Raw genomic sequence first — 23079 nt, forward strand, 5'->3', positions numbered from 1 at the left:
TGTTGATTTCATTAAAAATGCATGATTGTTTCTAATTAACTTACAGAGTTGTGTGACAGAAAAAAATAATCTGGCACCCTTATTAAATTTTAAGTATTTTGACTTGTCATTGCAGTTTCTTATTAAAATATTAAAATTTTCTAGGTTTTGGCCTACTACAGCTTTTACATTTCAGTTCTTCTGTGTTCTTATTTATGCAAATCTTTTAGTAATCCATCTTTGTTATATTTTTCTCATGAAATAATACAGAGATGACATGTATCCACTATAAGTTGTTTTTCTATGAAAGATTTTCTTAGTAATTCATCTCATTCCCATCCATGATTCATTGACATTTGTATCATTTTTACTCAATGGGAAATGGGTATAGAATTTACATCCGAAAATGATGTGACTTTTATATTTTTTAGAGTTTGCACCTACTTTTTTGTTTACACTATCTTCCTTCTCTAGTACACCTTTTATGTAATTTTTTGAGTAGAAAAAATGTGCAGTTACATAAAGTTTTTATATAAACTGTTTTATAGCTACTTTGTGATTATCCCTGCTTCTTAGCAAGTAGCACAATTAAAACTGTTTTCTCTTCCTAGTGAATGAGCAGCTTAGCTTGACGATGCTGTAATGCTCCATGTAACTCTTGAACCTGTGGTACCCTGATAACCATGCAGCTAAGTCGTCACTTAGATAAAGAGAGGAAAGCAGTTGCACTCATGGGCAATTAACTTTTTTATTAATAAGCTGTTAGACAATTAAGGGGAGCTTAGATAGTCTCTCGAGTGTGGCACTGTACTAAGTCCTGAGTAAATAACCTTGTTGGTGTGCTGGCCTGCTTTTTGTTGTCAGGCTGCCCATTCCGTCACAGTGATCCGGAGCTGCTGAAGCAGAAGCTGCAGTCATACAAGATCTCTCCCGCAGGGATAAACCAGGTAGGTCAGACTCTGCTCTGCATCCTCAGTAATGAGGCATCAGACAGTTCCTCTCATTTTCATTTCATGTTCTTGCAGTGATTCTGTATACTCCTTGTCAGGCCTCCCACCAGACAGCCTATCTGCTAGGCGAGTTAAGCTGAAGCCTTGACTTCTCTGGTTTAGACTGCTTGGAAATTCTTTCCAAGTTCTTTCTAGTTCTTTGGTCTGCTAGGCGGCATTTGTATTTTCCTTGGTAATAAGGGAGCTGGAAACCGTTTTTTCTCTCAGTTTGTTTTACTATCTCAATTGAAGACATTAAAAAAATTTATAGAGGAATGCATTGAAGTTTATTAATGAAGCTGAAAATTAATGACATCTTATTGCATTTTGGAAATTGTTTTCTATGCTGCAGAAGATGATGTAGTGTGTAGTGGCTAAATGCTCTGATAAGCGTCAGCTGTTGCTATGTTAAATCTCCAGTTCTAATGATAGTTCATTTGGTCTAATAGTTTGTCAAAATGCATTGTCTTATAAACAGTTGAGATTTTTAAAAATGCTCAAATGTAAAATCAAATATTTAAGAGTATATCTTCTAGTAAATATACTTTTAAAAATACTGTGACATCGCAAGGATTACTGTCCATAGTGTGCTTTTGAGTTGACTTGGATTTTGAAGGAGTTCAAGAGGAGCTTCTTTCAGAGTTTAAGAACAATATATATATTTTATAGCTGGAACAATCTAAATCATGTATCCGTAAACAATTATTTCTATTTGAAGAAAATAATTACTCTAGAATACTACTACTTCTACACTGTCCAAAGTTGAGGTTGAATTTAGTTTAATTCAATTCAAATATTTGGGTTTTTTCAGTGTTCTGGGCAAGACAGTGCCCAGGGTGCTGTTGGGGGATGCAAAGCAGAACCGTTTGTAAATCCTGCTGCTTCCACAGAACCAAGAGTCTGGGGGCAAGTATGCCAAGTGTCATGAGAGAGGTATAGTATGTCCCCTTTTATCATAGGGGATACGTAACAAGACCCCAAGTGGATGCCTGATACCACAGTAAATACTGTATTTTTGCTATACATACATTCCTATGACAAAGTGTAATTTATAAATTAGGCACAGTAGGATATTAACAATCATACCTAATAATAAACTAAAATAATTATAACTGTATATACTGTAATAAAATGGTGTGAACGTAGTTTCTTTTTCAAAATATGTTATGTACTATACTCCCCCTGCTTCTGGTGATGATGTGAGATGATAAAGTTGTCCATGATGAGATGAAGTGAGATGCATGATGTGAACGTAACTTAAGGCTGCTGTTGACCTTCTGACGTAGAGGGTCATCTGCTTTGGGTGACCCCAGATCAGTAAGCCATGGCCGTGTCGATGGTTGGATGTCAGGAACAATGCTGTGTTGATGGTTGGGGAAATTTAATATTTTGGATTGCCACTGACTGTTGTAACTGAAACCATGGATAATGGGGAAGACTACTGTACACAGAGAATATCTTGGATTTCCTGAAGAAGGTGGGTACTATAACCAGCAGTAGAGGCCAAGGAACACTTTTTGGAAGAGATTTTGAGTTAGTCCTTGAAAAGGAGGGTTGGGAATTAGGAAGAGAGAATACATGAATGAAAGGCAGTATGTGTCTAAGATTATTAGGATTAAGTTTAAGATAGTGGTGACACCAGTACATAAACATCAGTGGGCAATTTAAAGAAGTATTTGGTTAAGGAGATTAGTTTTAGAGGTGGGGCATTTAGATGGCAGATAGAATGTGGTTTTGTAGTGCATTAGAGAAGTCAGAATGTTCTGACTTCTAAAAGTCTGATGTTCTCTCCAGTTAGACCTGTAGAACTGTGGGATTGGAAGCAACATTAGAAAGCCATTCTCTTTTAGGGGGTTATAGGCTGTGACATGCCTATGGTATACAGCTAGTAAGTCAGTAGTAGAATCAGAAATTGAAGTCAGGCCTTTTAATTTCATGATTATTTTTCTCAATTCCAGGTTACTACTGTAAAGCTGATTATCATGAGTTTTCCATGGGAGAGAGGGAGAACAAAACAGTGGAGTGAGGAGGCTGGGGGTCAAAGTCATATCTCAAAGGGAATCTTGGCTAGTGCTGCCCTTTCTGAAGCTGTAGAAGAAAGTGGAATCAGGGAAGACTGAATGGAATTGGGAGCAGAGGGAGGTAATGCATCAGGGAAGTAAAATATCACAAAAGTAAAGGAGAGAATTTGGAGAAGAGGGTACAGTCCATAACAGTCCTTCATAGCTTTGTAAAATGAGGACTGAGGAAAGGTAATATGTTGAGTGTCTTACTCAGCTTTGATTTGATGAGAGGTGTCGAAATAGTGGTGGAAGCCAAGATAACAGAAGGTGAATGAATAAAAGACAATGGATTCACAGACAGTGAGTATAAGTGACCTTTTCAAAAAATGTGCTGGTGAAAAGGGATGGCAGCAATATTAACTTACTCGTCATAGAATGGTTTTGTGTGTGTGTGTGTGTTTAAGGCTAGAGGAGACCTGATCCTGTCTGTAGAAAGATAAACTCATCAGAGAGGGTGGGCTTCATAAAGATATAAAAAAACACATAATCCCTCTCTATTGTTATCTTTTCTTTATACCACAATTATACCATACATACCTTTGCTCTTACTACACCAATTGTAATTATTTTTTAACTATTTATCTTTCCCACAAGTTTGTGAATTTCCTAAAAGGATGACTGGGTTTTTAACTTTCTTTCTCATAGTAATTTCGTGACTTGGCACTTGGTAGGCACTGAAAAAATGTTTAAAGTAAGTGGGCATATTTAGATATGAAGTGAATGCTGGAGTGTTTTTTGTGGGGTGTGGACAGAGGCAAATTGGAACTCAGTGACAGTGTGAACCTTACTGAAGAAAGGGGGGAGATATACTTGGACAAATGATAGTGACAGAAAAAGGCATATCCCTCAACCAATTGGGAATATACAGAAAAGCTTAGTGGCAGAGCAAAGGGAAGTTGGTGGAGTTTATCAAGTAGCTTTACTCTTCCTTGTAAAGTAAGAGGTCTGATCATTAGCTGAGAGTAAGTGGAGTAGGAATGGTGCTGTGGACATAGAAAAGATTAGGAACTGTGGATGACAAATTTGATAGGGGATCTACAAGTAAAGAATTAGAGGCTTTTTCTGCAATTGTAAGGAATCCCTTTAAAAAATACAGGCTATTTATTTTAAGTATATTTTATTGAATATGAGGTTACAGTTGTCCCATTTTTTTTCTCCCTGTAACCCCCTCTGCCCTGCACCCACCCACCCTCCAGCATTCTGCCCCCGCCCCTCGGTTCATGTCCATGGGTTACACATAAAAGTTCTTTGGCTTCTCCATTTCCTATACTATTCTTAACCTCCCCCTGTCTATTTTGTATTTACCAATTATGCTTCTTATTCCCTGTACCTTTTCCCCCATTCTCTCCCTCCCCCTCTGCACTATTAACCCTCCATGTGATTTCCACTTCTGTGATTCTGTTCCTGTTCTAGTTGTTTGCTTAGTTTTTGTTTCTATGTTTATTTTTTAGGTTCAGTTGTTGATAGTTGTGAGTTTGGAGTCATTTTGCTGTTATTAGTTTTGATCTTTTTCTTAGATAAGTTCCTTTAACATTTCATATAACAAGGGCTTAGTGATGATGAACCCCTTTAATTTGACCTTATCTAGGAAGCATTTTATCTGCCCTTGTATTCTAGATGATCTTTGCTGCATAGGGTAATGTTGGATGTAGGTCCTTGCCTTTTATGACTTTGAATACTTCTTTGCAGCCCCTTCTGGCCTGCAAGGTTTCTTCTGCGAAATCTGCTCATAGTCTTGTGGGAACTCCTTTGTAGGTAACTGTCTCCTTTTCTCTTGCCGCTTTTAAGATTCTCTCCTTATCTTTAATCTTGGGTAATGTAATTATGATGTGCCTTGGTATGTGCTTCCTCCAGTCCAACTTTTTTAGGACTCTCTGAGCTTCCTGGACTTTCTGGAAGTATAGTTCCTTTGCCAGATTAGAGAAGTTCTCCTTCATTAGGTTTTCAACTAAGTTTTCACTTTCCTGCTCTTCCTCTTCTTGTGGAACCCCTATGATTGGGATGTTGGAACATTTAAAGTTGTCCTGGAAATTCCTAAGCCTCTCCTCATTTTTTTTGAACTCTTGTTTCTTCATTCTGTTCTGGCTGGATGTTTATTTCTTCCTTCTATTCTACATGTTTGATTTGAGTCCTCATTTCCTTCCCTTCACTGTTGGTTCCCTGTATATTTTCCTTTATTTCACTTTGTATAGCCTTCATTTCTTACTTCATTTTGCAACCGAACTCAGGCATTTCTGTGAGCAACCTGGTTTCCAGAGTTGTTTTGAACTCTGCATCTGATAGATTGTCTATTTCTTCATCACTTAGTTCTTTTTCTGGAATTTTGATCTGTTCTTTTATTTAGGCCATGTATCTTTGTGTCAGCACTCCTGTTACGTTATAAGGGGTGGAGCCTTAGGTATTTGTCAGGCTGGGGCAACACACGTCGCTCCTTTGTGGTGTCGTATGTGGGGAGGGGTCAGAGAGGGAACAATGCCACTGATTGGCTCTCACCCTGTTTTGAGTTACTTTCCTTGCTTCCCACAAGCAGACTGTGCCCTTTCAGGTGCTGATTCCCAGGTGGGTGGGCTTAGGTACATTCTAGGACCTTGTGGGCCCCTCCAGTGGACCCTCCTGTGAGCCTGGAAGCTTTCTCCTGCTCGACAACTCCCATAGGTTTTTACAGCCAGAGGTTTTGAAGCTTTAGTTTCCCACACTGGAACCCTGGGTTGTGCAGTATATCTGTCTCCCAATTTGTTCCTCCCAGCTTTATTTGCAGGCAAATATGGGACCGCCTGTTTTGTCAGCCACTGACTCATCTCCCTGGCCTGCTGCCTTGCTGCAGGTCCTCTCTGCCCTGGCTGCCCATCTCTGCCCCTCCTACCAGTCTGGATGAATGTTTCTTCTTTAACTCCTTGGTTGTTGGATTTTCTGGCTGTTCTGGCAGTCTTTGTTTTTAAATTTGTTGTTGTCCTTCTTTTGGTTGTGCAAGAAAGCAAAGTGTATCTACCTATACCTCCATCTTGGCTGGAAGTCTCCTATTACCATATCTACTGAGAGATTGTTTTTATTTAATAATAATAATAATAATAATAATAATAATAATAATAATAATAATGTTTGTTTATGCTTTCTTTTAACTCCATTGCATTCCTACATTGCAAGTTATGGATCCTCTTAATCCATAAATAGATTCCTTACTTAGCTGAAGCTGGTTAGTAATTTCTACTTTATCCTTTGGACCTGCATTGTAACCTTTTATCTGAGATGAACAGAAATATATAATGCACAAGGGCAAGCTGTAAATAATGTATGGCTTTCATCTGATGTCTTAATTGAATGGATCCCAGTAGAATGAAACACTGGGGGGACTGTGTTCGTTCTAAAGGGTAGAATGTTGATGAATGAAAAATCCAAGTAAAATATTTTGTTACATGCTTAGTTGCAGGTTGGCGTAAATTAGATCTTAAAAAGTTCAAGTGAATGTTAAAATATTGAATGAAAGTCAAGAAAAACATCATTAAATACACGTAAGGTAAAACTCAGTTTAGCTACTGTTCAGAAAAAAACTACTTGAAAAAACTACCTTCAACTTTTAGAAATACTTCAGTATTAAATATTATCATTTTGATGACCAGAAGAGAGGGCATTGTGACTATTCTGACATCACATACTTTTTTAAAAAGGCATATTTATGGGATCACATTTCATTTTTCTTCTTAAATGAGCTTGCTATCCAGCTTGAGAAGAGAGCAATTTAACAGCAAAATAAAACCAAAGAAAATGTTCAGGCCTGCACTTATTTCTCAACCTTCCCCCAAAAGGGAAAAACATGGAAGTCAGTTCACCAGCAAGATATCAAAATTCTAAATGTCTATACCCCAACAACGTGGCTTAAAAATACATGAAGCAAAAACAGAACTGAGAGAACTAGAAAAATCCACAATGATAGTTGGAGATTTCAGCACTCCTCTTTCAGCAATTAATGGAACAAGCAGACAGAAAATCAGTAAGTGTATAAAGGCTTGAACAACACTGTCAACCATCCTGACTGCCCTAATTGACATTTATAGAATACAACATCAAACAACAGGTGAACACAATGTTTTTCATGTGCACATAGAACATTAATGCAGACAGATCGTATTTGGAGTCTTCAAAATGCCATTAAATATTTAAATGAACTGAAACTATAGAAAATATGTTCTCCAACTATAATCAGTACAATAAGGCAAGGAAAATAAAAATAAAAGGCAAATTAGAAAGGAAGAAAGAAAAAAACCTTTTTCTGTTCTTAATGTGAGTTATGAAAAAACATCTCAATGAATCTACCAAAACACTATTGTAATAATAGGTGGTGGGATTCTATCTAAATCAGCATACAAAAATCAATTTTGAACTGGAACTAAAAAAAAAATTAAAGTGCCATATGAAAGAGTAGCAGGAAGATATCAATGGCTTTTAAATGTATTTATCAAAATATGTGCAAGGTCTTTATGCTGAAACACTGATGGAAGCAGTCAAAGGGGAAAAGTGGAATTGTGACTTCCTGATTCCAAGACTTACTGTTAAGCTGCTGGAGTCTGGACAGCGTGGTATCAGGGAAACAATAAACATAGAGATTCAACTGGGAGGAAACAGGCCCCCACATATGTATGGCCAACTGGTTTTTAAACAAAAGTACCTGGGCAGTTCTATAGGGAAAGGGTAGTATTTAGAACAAGTAGTTACAAAATAATTGAATGTCCATCTGCCAGGAGGAGGAGAGGGGGAGGACATAGACTCATACCTCACACCTTATAGAAAAATTAACTTGAAGTAGATCATAGTTCAAAATGCAAAATGTAAAGCTTCCACAAGAAAGCATGAAAATCTGAATGACCTTCAGTTTGGCACGTCCCACGAGGAAAAATGTTGATAAATTAGATTTTAGCAAAGTTAAAATTTTCCGTAAACAGTGTTGAGAGAATGATAAAATAAGCCATAGACTGTAAGAAATATTTGCAAGGTATATATTTCATAAAATACTTGTATGGAGAACATATAAAGATGCAAAGAACTCTCAAAACTCAATAATAACAAAATAGTTTTTAAATATATAAAAGCTTTGAACAGACATTCCATCAGAGAAAATATGTAAATGATAAATACATGAAAAAATGTTCATCATTAGGTATTAGGGAGGCACAATTTAAAACTAAAATGAATCCCACTATGTGCCACAAACATGAAAAGGTTCATTGTACTACTCAAATATGCCACAGTGGAGCTAATATCTTTTGTTGTAATCTCTGAATGCTTTTGATTTTTAGTAGTTTTTCTTCATTAAACTATATCTCATTTGATTTTTGTCACAGTATTGTCCTTGTGTTTCAGAAGAGAAAGCTGAAGTTTATAAAAGATAAGAGGCTGCTCCAACCATAGAGCTTAATGTACAAGAAGGCCAGCGTTCACACCTCACCTGGCCCTAAGCTCAACTTCCTTCCACTGTGGTGGTCTGCTGCTGTAGTATTTTTCTTTTCTTTCTTATTCTCCTTTTTAAAGAAGAATTTAAAAGAATTTAAATTCTTTTCTATAATCCGTTTTATTCAGAGAAATAAATTCTGCTTCTCTATAGCTCTGTCTCCTTTTTTGTCTACACAAATTACATCTTCATATACGGCCCGGCAGAAGTAAGGCCTGCTTGAATGTGGTTGGTGGAGTAATAATATGGGTGTAATAATTTATAGTTTTAATATGAAAATTTCAACCTAAAATGCCATATGGTGTGCTTGAATGTGATACTATTATGTTAAAGAATTACATGCTTATAATTTTGTAATAAAAAAGGGCTGTTATTTGTGCTGGACCCTGTATATTATATATGGCCATTGACATCAATTTATAATTATTTATGTATTTGTCTTTTAAATCACATTGGAAGAAAAAGAGGAGAGTTACATACAAAAGTACTGGCTTTTATATACCTGTACTAGTGTCTCTAATGTTCTATGACATTGAGTTATCTAAGTGACCTTTTGTTCCTGCCTGAAGGAGTCCCTTTAGCATTTCTTATGGGGCACTTCTAGGAGCAACAAATTCCCTCAGCTTTTGTTTATCTGGGAATGTCTTAATTTCCTCTTCATTTTTGAAGGAATAGTCTTGGTTGACAGTTTTACTTTTTCAGCAAAATATGTTATCTCACTGCCTTCTTGCCTGCACGGTTTTTGCTGAGAGAAGCATCTGTTAGTGTGTCTACTGTCTCCGGAGTGTGATGAGGAGCCTGTCTTGCAGCTCTCCAGGTTCTCTCTGTGCCCTTTCCCGGTTTGCTTTTCATGCGCTTCAGCGTGGATCTCTGTATGCGTCATTCCTGGAGCTTTTGGAGCTACTTCCATGTGTGTCTTTGATGAAGTTTGGGAGATTTTCAGCTATTATTTCAACTATTCTTTTTATCCCTTTCTGTCTATTCCTTCTGGGGGACCTTTTATGCACCTGTTGGTACACTTGACAGTGTGCCACTATGTCTTTGGCTGTGTTCATATTTTCTTCAATATTTATTTTTTTCTACTCTTCAGACTGAGTGATCTCAATTGACCTACTCTCAAGTCTGCTCATTCTTTTTTTACTGCCTGCTGAAATTGGCTTTTTCATTTTTCCTTAGTTATTATGACTTTCAGCTGTAGAATTTCTGTCTGGGTCCTTTTTATAGTTTCATTTTCTTTATTGCTGTTTTCTATTTGTTAAGATCATTCTTCTGGTTTCTATTTTCTGAGAGTGTTTAAGAGTTGATTAAAAGTCTTTGTTTAGTCTAATAATGTCTGAACCTGTCTGAGGATAGTTGGTGATTCTCCTGGGAATGGGCCCTACTTTCTTGTTTCTTTCCATCATTCATAATATTTTTAGAACAGTGAAGGACATTTGACCATGAAGATTGCTGCCTCTGCAAGTCTGATTCCATTAGTATGCTGGGGCTATGCTGTTAGTGTAGTGGCCACTAGTGTAGTGGCTACATGTGATGACTCTTCAGTACGAGACATGTGGCTGGTCCAAATTGGGAGGGACTGAAGGCTGTGATGTTTTGGCAAACCAGTTCTCTAGGGGTGGGGGGAGCTCCAATTTATGTCATTTGCCGATTATTGTGATGTAAATGCTCCTACTGTGGCCGGTGTCAAACTACCAGTATGATGTGACAAACCCTGACTTGGGAAGAGATATGCACAATCAACTCTCACAAGTCAGTTTGAGCCAGCTCAAGCATACCACTTGCTGTAAGTTTAAAATATATACCAGCTTTTAACAAATTAGTATAAAAAATAAGCATTGTAAAATATTTTAGTAATGATATTTTTATATTGATTACATGTTGAAATGACAACACTAATTTAAATCAACCATGATTTAATCATTTGAATTATTAAAATTAATTTTTATCTTTTTTACCTTATAATTATGGATATAGACCATTTAAAATTACAAATGTCACTCCTATTTGTATTGAATAGCAATACTATAAACAGTTGGTTGAGACTATATTAGAGTGATTAGCTTCTATTTCCACATATTTTAATGTTTGCTGCCAGCTAACAATTGTGTTTGACCCATTACAACCAATACTTAACTTCTGCATGTTGAGCTATAAATGAGTATAAGGCTACTCTTTTTTCAGTATTTCTCATTGAAATGATGTATTATTTACAAATATATTTTTGAAATTCTTTTATTTCACATTTTAGGGTTTTTAAAAATTTTGTATAGCACAAGGAATTATGTTTTATAATTTTGATTCAGCATAACCATTAATGATTATTTAAAAGCCAATCTTTTTTTTTTCTAAGATTTCATTTATTTATTTTTAGAGACAGGGGAAGGGAGGGAGAAAGAGAGGGAGAGAAACATCAATGTGTGGTTGCCTTTTGCACATCCCCTGCTGGGGACCTGGCCTGCAACCCAGGCATGTCCCTTGACTGGGAATTGAACTAGTGACCCTTTGGTTCACAGCTCATGCTCAGTCCACTGAGCTACACCAGCCAGGGCTAAAAGCAAATCTTATTGGTGCTTCCAAGAAAACTTGCTATTGATAGCAAAATCATGAAATATGAGAAAAAAAGTATGCTCTTTATGCTTTTTGAGAGGTTTCACAGCACAACAGTTCTGAAGAAGTTAGTGAACATATTAAATCTAATGAAGAAATCTTTCAAAGTAGTTTCAAAGGCTTAAAAGTAACACTATGTCAAAAAGATTTTATGGCAAAGATAAATCTCAAAAACTATTCAATGTTCATATAAATCTGAACTACCTAAAACTCCTCCTTTTTTCATAGGTGAGGGTACTTACCAGTAGATGATGGTAGTCAGTCTGTCCATTACTTTATGTACAGTAACTGCTTTTAAGAGCAGCTTTTCTATCTATTTCATCTCCAGGAGCATCTCTTCTGATTTATAAGAACAGTACTTTGCTGCATTTAGCTTGCTTTTCTCCGTTTTGTAGTTGAAAATGTGTACATTGTTCTTGGTACAACTTAGAGCTGCATTAAGGAGAAGATGGAAAGCTGAGTATTAGCTTTGGCGCCAGGAACATGTAGTTGTAGTTTGGGCTCTATCACACATTTCTGTGTATAGCCTCCTTTCTTCTAGACTGAAGGTCATTTGAAGATTATTTAATACTATTCAAGGTAGTTCAAATAAAAATCACTTTGGAAGTCAAATAACATATACCTTTGTTAGCTAAACCTAATAAAGTTTACTTCTATTAAACTGAAAACTAGTCTTACAAGTAAATTTACTCTTTTTATATACCTTCACCCCCCTTCCCCTCTGGTAACTACCATGCTGTGATCTGTGTAATGAGTTTGCTTGTTGCTTTCTGTTTTATATCCTAATAAGTAAAATCATATGGTTCTTGTCCTTTTCTGTCTGATTTACTTCACTTAAGATGAATGAATGGATCTTAAGATCCATTCATGTTGTCACAAATGGAAATATTTCATCACTTTTTTATGGCTGAGTACTTTGTACCACATCTTTATTCAGCCATTCATCAAAGGACACTTAGGTTGTTTCCAAGTTCTGGCTATTGTGAATAATGCTCAAGTGAACATATGGGTACTTATATCTTTATGATAAGTGTTTTCAAATTTTTTGTCCAGATACCCAAAAGAGGAATTGCTGGGTCATATGGTAGCTCTATTAATTTTTTGAGGAACCTCCATACTGTTTTCATAGAGGCTACACAAATTTACATTCCCATCAGCCGTGCATGAGGGTTCCCTTCTCTCCACATCCTCTCCAACACTTGTTACTTCCTGTCTCATTCATGATGGCCATTCTAACAGATATGAGGTGGTATCTCATTGTGGTTTTGATTTGTGTATCCCTTATAACTAATGAAATTGAGCAATTTTTTATATATCTGTTAGCCATATGTATTCTTGGGAAAAGTGTTCAGGTCTTCTGCCCATTTCTTAATTGGATTGTTTTCTGTTGTTGTCCAGTTGTATGAGTTCTTTATATATTTCAGATATTAGCGCCTTATGAGAGGTATCATTTGCAAATATCTTCTTTTGCTCTGCAGGAGCTTTTTAGTTTGGTATGGTACCATTTACTTATTTTTGCTTTTACTTCACTGGCCTATGGGGTAAAGTGAACAAAGTTCAGTCCATTTACATTTAGGGTGATTCTTGAAATAGGAGAACTTAGTATAGCCATTTTATTTTGTGTTCTGGTTGCTCTGTATCTCCATTGTTTTTTTTTTTTCCTTGTGTTTCTGTGTGCTCTTTTAGTTTGGCAGTATTCTATTATTTTTTCCTCTGTTACCTCTTTTTTTATGTTATGTGTCTCAGTTCTAGATTTTATCATTTTTTTCTTTTTTGACTATTTTTTAAGATTTCATTTATTTATTTTTAGAGAGAGAGAAAGGGAGAGAGGGAGAGAAACATGAATGTGTGGTTGCTCTCGTGCACACCCTACTGGGGACCTGGCCTGCAACCCAGGCATGTGCCCTGATGGGGAGTGACCCTTTGGTTTGCAGGCTACCACTCAGTCCACTGAGCCACACCAGCCAGGGCTAGATTTTTTTTCTGGTATATGAGAGTAAATATTTATTTTTCCAAAAACTAATTAAGTATAAAAATTAAGGAATACCATTTTGTAACAACACTTTGTGGTGACATTCAATTATTTTTTTCTCATTCTTGTTTTACAGGGGATGGAACATAATTGTGAAGACATTCAATTAAATTAATGTTTACAGAGAGCAAAGCACTTGCTTGTTAGAGAATACCAAAAAACACTCTTTTTTTCTTTTGGAGCTTCATAATGCAATAAGAAAGATGGAGTTCTTGAATTAATAATTATAACCAGACTGTGCTAAGTATTTTATTAGAGGTATAACAATGCATATAGGAATATGGATAAGAGGTACTAATTTTTAAGTTTAGTTTTTTATAATAGCTTTATTGAGATATAATTTATACACTTTACAATTCACCCATTTAAAATACATAATTCAATGGTTTTTAGTATTTTAGAACATTTTCATCACCTCAAAAGGAAACCCTTGTACTCTTTAGTTATTACCCCCTACTCCACTCTAGCCCTAGGCAACCACTAATCTACTTTCTGTCTCTATAGATTTGCCTATTCTGGACATTTCATACAACAGAATCACATAGTATATGGTCTTTTGTAACTGGTATCTTTCACTTAACAAAATGTTTTCCAGGTATATCCATGTTGCAGCACGTATCAGTACATTCTTTTTGTGGCTGAATGATACTCCACTGTATGGATGTAATACATTCGTTTATCCAGTCATCATTTGATGGCTATTTGATAGTTTTCACCTTGGGGCTATTTGAATAATGCTGCAGACAACATCCAAGCACTAGTTTTCATCTCTCTTGGCTATGTACCTAGGAGTGGAACTGCTGGGTCATACAGTAACTGTACATTTAGGAGGTATTAATTCTGCCTAAGGGGCTGAAAATAAACCTCTTTGAATTTAGGATTTGAGCTGATACATAAAGATGGATGGAATGTGGATGGGTGGATTGGGGGTAGGTGGAGAAAAGAACAAGAGGACACATTCAAAGTACAGGGAAGACGTGAACAAAGGCATTGAGCCAAGAGAACAAGGTGCAATTTAAAGGATATGGGTGCGCCTGTTAAAGAAACTATAGCCTATCAATTCTACTCATAGATGAAGTTAAATTCTGTCTTAAACTCTTGAAGAAAATACTTGCCTCAATATTATAATCCATAACAAAAACAGTATGATCAGTTATTACACTAATCAAATGTGCTAATTACATGAAGATGCAAAATTAATCACCTGTACATCATCTTTACTATTAAAGTACTCAAAACAATATCTTTTAAAAATTTTAGTTACCTAAATACTTCCTGCAAACACTTCCCCTACTAAAGTAGGTTTGAAATAGCTTCTTTGGTTCTAAATTCAGTTCTAGATTTGTGTTATGATTTCTTTTATGAAAAAGTTTTATACATACAGTAGTTCCTTTTCTTCTAATTGATTCTTATCTCCATTCACCTGTGCAAGTTCAGTCCTTTTCCCTTGCCCCTTTTATGTTCTTACCCTTTTTTATGCTGTGCATTCACTTCTAAATTGCAGAAACTTTATTTTTTAAATGCTTTTACCTCCTTAAATCCTTATGTTATAATTGTTTAAAAGCCTATTGTAAAATAGAGTTGCAGTTTCCTGCTTCTCTCTGTCTTTGTCATCTTGCAGTCTTGTATCCTTTTATCTTTTTGTTTTAGGTATAAAACTCCTTTTAACCTTTCTGTACTGCAGGTCTTGTGGTGGTTAACTTCCTCAGCTTTTGTCTGTCTGGAAAAGCCTGTATTTCTTCCTCATATCTGAAGAGTAACTTCGATGGACATATTATTCTTGGCTGATCATTTCTCTCTTTTAATATATTTGAGTATTTGATTCCACTTACTCCGAGCCTGTAAAATTTCTGCTGAAACATCCAGTGACAGTCTAATGGGGTTTTCTTTATAGTTTACAGTCCTCTTTTTCCTGGCTGCCTTAAGAATTTGTTCTTTGTCATTAACTTTTGACAGTTTTAATATAATGTGTCTTGGAGGTCTTTCTGCATTGAGATAATTAGGCGTTGTATTAACTTCTTAGATTCAAGGGTCCAGCTCTTTCCACAGGTGTGGGGCGTTCTCATTATTTGTCTGAATAGGCTCCCTGTCCCCTTCTCTCTCTGTTCTTCCTGATATATCTGTTAGTCTTACGTTGTTTGTTCTAATGGAGTCAGATAGTTCTTGTAGAGTTCTCTTATTTTTTAACTCTCAGTTCTTTTTGTTCTTCCACCTGAGTCATTTCTAGATTTCTCTCTCTGAGATCCCTAATTCTTTCTTCTGTCTGGTCTGCTCTGTTTCCTAAGCTCTCTCATTTATTCTTCATCTCATGTATTGAGTTTTTCAGCTTAGAATTTCTGTTTTCTTTTTATAGCTTCAGTCTCTTTCGTAAAGTACTCCTTTTGTTCATTTATTTTATTCCTGGGATCATTGAGCTGCCTTTCTGAGCTTTCTTGTATCTCATTTAGTTTTTTTTAAACTATAATTTTCAGTCCCCTGTCATTTTAATCACAGTGTTCTATGCCTTTGAGTTTGTTTTTTGGAGACTTCAGTTTCTTTCTGAGCTACCTTGTTACCTTGGTTAATTATGGTACTGATGGATTATTTTTCTGCCTGGACAATTGAGGAACTGAAATCTTTTTTAGGTACTGTTTTGTGCTGACAATTTAGAAGGTTGGTAAGTAGAGGTCTTTCTTTTGTTTTCCAGTAGATGATGCCATAGCACCAGTTTTTGTTTTCTCTTACCTGCCCTACTGGGACTTCAGTGTTTCAGTGGGGCGGTGTTGCCCTGGCTGTGGAAACTGCACCTATCCTGAGGAGGTGATGTCCCCTCCATGACTGTGGTCTCAGGACACCACCTTGGTGGTGGGATGACAGGCTATGGGGCTCTGAGTCTGTGAGTTCCTGGTGCTGCTTCCCTGTAACCAGAGGCTGCCAGCCGCTCTGTCCTTACTATCTGAGGTGTTCCAGCTGCCTCTGCTAGGTTCTGTGGCAGTGTGTGGGGCGGTGCTGCAGTGGGTTTAGCCACAGTGAGTACTGGCCACTCAGGCTGGAATGTTGCTTCTGCCCCTTCAGTCCTTTCTAGACTGTGGAGTGAAGGCTGTAACCCCATACCCACCTCCACTGCTACCGTGTCAGCTGGAGCTGGGCAGGTGACAGGAGAGTGGTAGTGGGGGGCAGGTTTCAAGTTATTAAGCCTTTTAAAACTAGCTGAAGAACTAAATTAAGTGACTTTTTTTCCCCCCTGTGGTGCTACAACAAAAACAGAAAGAGAGAGAGAGACAAAGAGACAGAGGGAGGAAGAAAAGAAAGGGAGGGAGGGAGTGCAACTGTCTTAATTGCATAGGTTCTAGTAGAAGTGTTCTAAGGCTGATTGAAACAGAAGTTGCTCTGGTGAGGAAAGACATTTATTTTATCACTCAATAAACATTTACTGAGTGCTCATCATGTCACCGAGTTTTCATTATGTTCAAATCTGGAAGTAGAAACATGATTAAGAAACTATTTTAGAGCTTTTAGCCTAGTAGAGTAAAAAAGACACAATTAACTAAAATAAAGCATGATAATTGCCTCAGTAAAAAATATATTCTAAGGACTAGTTGTAGATTCAGAAGAGACAGACTTGCTGGGGCAGGGAGTATTACTTGAATTGGATATGAAAGTTGAGTAGGGGTTTCCCCACTAGAGGGAAGTGAGGCCTATCACACAAAAGAAATAACATTCATTCAACATCAACAGATAATGATTGCACGAGGACTGTATGCCAGTCACCATTCCAGACACCAGGGATATAGCGATGAACACACTTAACAAGACCCCTGTCTTCCTGGAGCTGATATGCCAGTGGGGGAGACAGACAATAAACAAATTAAGTGTGGTAAGAGAAAACTAGACAAGATAAAGGAAAATAATGAGACTTGGGAGAGGTGGGCCTACAAGTATTTAGGTAAGGTTGTCAGGGTGTCTTCTGAGGCACCCTAGTCCTCGGAGATCTATGAAAACAGGTTCTAGGGACAAATCAGATTAGAAATACCACCCCAATAAGTCTTGCCATGAGGAAGCTGAGATAATTCTGGATTGAACCACATCAAACAATGCATTAGACTAGAAAACCCACTGATTCACCCCGAGGATTTTGTGTGCTAAAGAGACTGTGGGAGAAGCCAGACTAGAGTGCAAGGGCCGCGTGGCCAGGCAGGCCCAGAGATGAGACTGTGGCTGATGAAGACAGCCATGTGAATGGCGACGAAGAGCTTGCACCCCTTCCATGGCAGGAAGCAGCAATGCCAGGACTTCATTTAGCTTTTAGAAAAGTTACTATGGTGGCAGTTTGGAAGCTTTCTTGAGTAAGGAAAGAATAAATCTAGAAGCTTTATGATAATAAAGAGAATGAGAGTCTGAACAATGGGAGAGCACAAGGTAGGTCTTCAAGACAGTCACATAACCATGTTTAAAGGCAATGAGGAATGTGTCGTCAGAAAAGTTCTCAGCATATGAAAGTTTATGTGAATGAAAGTTTATCTTCACAAGGGGGAAACTTACCCCAATCTGCCAGCAAACGAAGGTCACAGCAGAGTTGTAGGCAACACAGCGTACACTCTGCTGAGTGTGTGAGAAACAGAAGCCATGTGTTTGAGAGTGTTCCGGATTCGGCCTCTCACATTTTCTCCCACCTTTGGAATAAGGCAGGCTAGAAATGAAGTGGAAAAAAATCAGCATGGTCTGCATTTGAAATGTTGTGCTTTTTAGGAAGAAACAAGTTTATTATCACATTTAAAGGAGACACAATGTGACCCTGAATTAGAGGCACAAGAACTGTGTGAGTGTCGCATACTTAGCTGTAACAGCGCTTTGCTCACAGGAGCCAAGGCCAGCAGGTGGCTCCATTCTGCTGCCAGAGAATCAATCACCTGGGCCTCACTGGCCGGCACTGAAGCAAAAGGCAGAGAGGAATTTGCAGATGGTAGGGAATATTAGAGAGATTAGGAAGGGAGAAGGAAGTGTGGCTCAAAGTTATAAAATGCAGTCTATATTTCTATTTTATATGTGTTTATATGTGTGTATAAATATGATTACAGCACCTCCCGCCCCAGTGTTCTGCTCTATCACATGTTTGTCAGCTGGCTGTGATCTGTCACCAATCAAATGAGGAAAATACCATCTTACTTGCTCTTTGTTCTTCCACTGTAATGTTATCTTGGTTGGACACTTTATTAGAATTCAAAACCAAACTGTAATTTGCCTTGAGGATGAAATAGTAGGTGAGTGTAAATAATACTTTAACCAAACTTAGCAAATACAAGGATGATGAAGCAAATACAAGGATGTTTTCTTGCAAAAATGACAAACTGCAGTGTTTAGAAAAACAGGTCTAATATTCTCCTTGGTGGATGTTAGCTGATAAAAAGAATAGTTAAAAATACAGACAGAAAAAGTTAAAGAATATGATTGACCAAATATAGTTGTTTGATATCACTACTCTTAATTTTTCTTAGCCTTTTGATTACTGATGAACTAGATTAGAATAATAAATGGATCATTATGCTTGACATTTTGTACATTAGTCTGGAAATACTGGCATTAAAAACCAAAGGTCAAATTGCTATTTGTGCAATATTCTTAGATCTTCATAGAAATATTTTCTTTAAATAATAAGCTTGTGTTTCAAAAATGCCTTTATTTGAGATGACTGTTCAAATTGGTTACATATATTTTTAAGCTGAATTAAGGAACTTCTACACTAGGCCTGTCTTGCTTTCCTCCTTAGACACCTTTGGGCATTAATATTGTGTGTACAAGAGGAACTCGTGGTGTGCTCGGGCTCTTCTAGAATGGAACATGGAAACTGGGGGCTCATTGCTCAGTGGAACACCTTTTGTGTGCTGTGGGTTGTTACACTTTAATGTTGACAAGCCACGTAAGTAGCAGATTGTGGACTCCATGTCATTTACCTTTTTCTCTGGTTTTGCACATTTTTCTTTCACATGGTCTTTCATCTTCCTGTTTGTTTCCTTTTATCTCGTGGCAGTTGTTCCTCTCAGTGAGTTTCTGCCTCCATGTAGTATGGGCTTCCCTCACCCATGTTATTTCAGACCCTCACTCTGGCCAGTCACTGCGGGCAGGACTTGGGCACAGGGAAACTATTCCTCTGAGATGGGCAAAGGCAGTTTGTGAGGATGGAGGTCAGGCCCTTCACAAGTGGTGTGGGCAAAACTAAGATGGTCAGAAAGTACTGTTGCCTGACCACATCTTCATTCTAGCTTCTCTACAGAATATTTTTTCTTTAAAAAACATTTCATATATTTTATATATGATTCTAACACAAAATATATCAACAAGCACATTATGAGCACCCTGTATCCCCTGCCCACAGTATATATTTTTGAAAAGGCTAGGTAGGTAAGGTCAAAGTTAGCACATTGTAAAATATTACCTCATCCAATATTTCTTCATTCTTGAGAAAACATCAAAGAAAAAATTCAGTATCCAAGAAAAATTTCAGTTTCAAAGAAAAGCACACCACATTTAGTTAAACCCTGATCTTTCTCAGGCTCACAGTAGTCTGGCTGTAAGTCAAGCCTGTCTGTCCATGGCCCTGGGACACGAGCCCTTCTGTCAAAACTTGGCACTTAAAAAAAGGGTTACTTGAATCATGACTTAACAAAAAATTTAAATTCTCAATGAGACCAGCTATTAAAGAGAGCTCAGTAATCCCAGTCATCACACATTTTGGTCACCCCTGTTCAGCCTCACTGGGTTGGCAGTGGGCACTCTCAGCATCTCTGCATGAACACATAAGTGATTCACTTTGGGAAGAACAGTCTTTCCAGGGTACGTAAAACATATTGTAGAGATTTTAGCTTTTGTCCCCAAATCCTGTTGAACAGATTCTCCCTCAGGCACCCGCCCTTCTTGTATTTTCGTGTTTCTTTGCCATGTTTCTATTTTTGCTCCTTCTTCACAAACTGAATTTTTGTATCTTGCTCACACCTCAGTTCTCCTTTCCCATCCTTTGATATTTAGACTTGCATTTCCTGTTTTGGAGTCATCCATCCCATCAGCAGATTGCACCAGCACCATCCTCAAAATAGATATACCTGTAAGTATTTGCCAGTGAGTGATGTTTATACCAGAAAAATCTAGGTAAATAAGGTGCAGAAAAAGTCTCAAGTTGCTCTTCGTGTACAAATGGTAGAGCATCAGACTCATTTGTGAAAATCCTGATGTCAGCAGAAGGGTTGTGCATCAAAACTTCTGGTGACACGAAGGGGGGCTGTCTTCATGTGTTACTGCTTAAAAGCATCTTAGTCATATGGCTTAGTGACTAGTAAATAAGTGGCATTTTTCATTTATTTTACATGATTGCTTGTTACTTATATGTTGGTATTTAACTAGTTTCATTTAGGAAATCAGTCTGGGAAGGGAGGAGTTCAATGATTGGTAATGCCTCATTCTAAAACAGTGGGGATCAAGTTCATATTGAGCATTTTTTTTAGAGATTTTATTTATTTATTTATTTATTTATTTATTTATTTATTTATTTATTTATTTATTTATAGAGGGGGGAAGAGCAGGAGAGAGGGAGAGAAACATCAGTGTGTGGTTGCCTGCCATGCGCCCCCTTCTGGGGACCTGGCCTGCATCCTAGGCATGTGCCCTGCTAGAAATTGAACTGGGGAGCTTTTGGTTCACAGGTCAGTGCTCAGTCCACTGAGCCACACCAGCCAGGGCTCATGTTGAGCATTTTCATGTAGAACAGCTAGTTTTCAGAAACTGTATGGTCATTAAGTGGGAAATCCTTCTGTCTCCAAACCTGACCAGTTCTCACCATGACTGTTACCGTCCTGAGCAAGCCTCCATCATCTATTTCATGTGTTTTTGAATCAGCTTCCTGTTTCCTCCACCCTCCCAGTCTGTTCCTAACACTGAAGGAAAAATATTCCTGTTAATGTAAGTCAGTGGCTGTCGCTCCTGTGCTTAGGACATTGCAGTAGCTCCTCATTTTACTCAGAGAAAAAGCCATAATTCATTCATTGGTCCACAAGACCCTTCTCTTTCTCTTCTTTTCTTTTCCTGTGTCTTTGCAATGTAGATAATAATGTAAAATTAAAGTACATATTTGTATTAGTTGTTGGATTTTTTGAGTAATGTTGTATATTTTCTATACTATGTTTAAAACATATAAATATTGTATATTTTCTTCAGGAAAACAGGATCACTTAGTTCCACATGATGTTTTAATTTTTAATTCTTACCATAGTAAATGGTTCTCACTGGACAGACACCCTATTTTTAAGAGGATGTGTTTCTTCATCTCTAAAATTAAGATAACACCTGATCACCTCAAAGCAGTCCTTATCTTGAATTTCTTCTATTAGCTCATTTATTGCCTCTGTATCTTTATTACTTAGTATTCTTTCTCCTCCCTAGCTCCTCTCCTTAGGCCCAAATTTATCTGTCTGTCTTTGGATAGCTTTGCTAGCCCATGAAAAACTCTCTAGTGTCCTTTTTTCCCATTGTACCTTTACATTATCCCATTATTTCTCATTATACAGGGACTTTTATCCACTCATATATGTTGTGACATGATTAATAAAGTTGTCTGATGATAGATTTATTTATTTGTACATATTCTTCCTGAAAAGATGATACAAAAAGAGGAAAAGTAAGTGATAGTTTTGTTAATGAAGAGCCTACTATGGGAGTGGAGTGGGGTGGGGTGGTTGTTATGGGATTAATCTAAATTTAACTTTTTTGATGGAATATAAAATTTCAAGATACATAAATCTTCTTTTCTCACATTCTGTGGCTTATATGTCAATTTTCCTGGATAAATTTTTTACTTATTTGTATATTACCCAACTATATATATTTTATTAATATTTCTTTTAAGTATTCCTTTATAGCATGCTTTCTAATATTTATTAGATTGTATGCGTATAAGTTGCTTATTTACTTTGTAAGGAAAATACTATATACAAATTCTATTATATATGTGTGTACATACATATATGCATATATATAACAAGAAATGTATACATATTATATATGTAGAATAAGATGTGGGATTCACTGTTTTGTTTTTATATAAAAGTAACTTATGCATCACACAGTTGAGCTTTTTGCTTATTTCTGTGAAGTCCTTTTCTGGTAATTTACAGTATCATTTAAACTTTATGTTATGCTTTGGCTTCTCCAAAATTGTATTCACAGATATGCATATACAGGGGTTGGCAAAAGTTGATTTACAGTTGTAAATACATGAAACAGGGTTTTTCTTGTATTATTATTTGTTGATTATTGTATTATTTTCCACATAACCAACTGTAAACCTGCTTTTGCCCAGCCCTGTGTTGGTATCATTGATGTTTGCCAACAATCAATTGCAAGTTCACCTCAACACATTTTGAATTATCTATGTGTAAAAACATTGGCAAATATGAGCTCAGAATGTTGGAGTTACTTGGAAAATTTTGTGACTTTTTTCATTTTTAAAGTGTATAGTCACTCATTTTGATTTATTTTTTATTTTTGCTCTAATAATTCATGAAAAGTGGATACGTTATATAGGCAGACAATGAGGATCCTGGGTGCTATGATTGGTTGGCATTTACATAGGTCATTCATATAGATTTAATTACAAGATGACCTGAAATTCAGAAATGTAATCTCTAAGACAGTCAGAGAAGTACAATTTTTTAAGCACACTCTTATCAGTATTCTGTGATACCCATTCTGTAACTGTAATTTGTTTGTGTGTCTGTCAGAAGCGGTAAGCTATATCCAATAATGAAGACAGCAAGAATTTGAAACTTCATGAACATTTTTTTTTGTCATAGGAAGGCCAGCCTTTGAAAAAAGGATAGAAATTTACATTTCTGCAGAATGGTATTTCCCTTCATTTGAGGCTATCTCTTAATTCCAGCATTTTAGTGTGTTTGATAAACAGGCCAAATATATATATTATTTATTTGGTGGGGGAGGTGA

At 36.9% G+C, this 23079-nt stretch overlaps 1 protein-coding gene across 5 annotated transcripts in view; it reads left to right on the forward strand.

Annotated features, from left to right (window-relative positions):
• The window catches only part of PRIM2 (DNA primase subunit 2), a 377158-nt gene that overhangs the window by 335411 nt on the left and 18668 nt on the right, over window positions 1–23079 (forward strand). For all 5 annotated transcript variants that reach the window (XM_045843197.1, XM_045843198.1, XM_045843199.1 and 2 more), the window contains one exon: window positions 844–926. In XM_045843197.1, the coding sequence (XP_045699153.1) occupies window positions 844–926 (83 nt within the window). The remainder of the gene's footprint in view (window positions 1–843; window positions 927–23079) is intronic.

The sequence above is a fragment of the Phyllostomus hastatus genome, unplaced genomic scaffold (genome assembly GCF_019186645.2).
Source record: "Phyllostomus hastatus isolate PE091 unplaced genomic scaffold, TTU_PhHast_1.1 phas_contig_40, whole genome shotgun sequence".
Taxonomy (NCBI): Eukaryota; Metazoa; Chordata; class Mammalia; order Chiroptera; family Phyllostomidae; genus Phyllostomus; species Phyllostomus hastatus.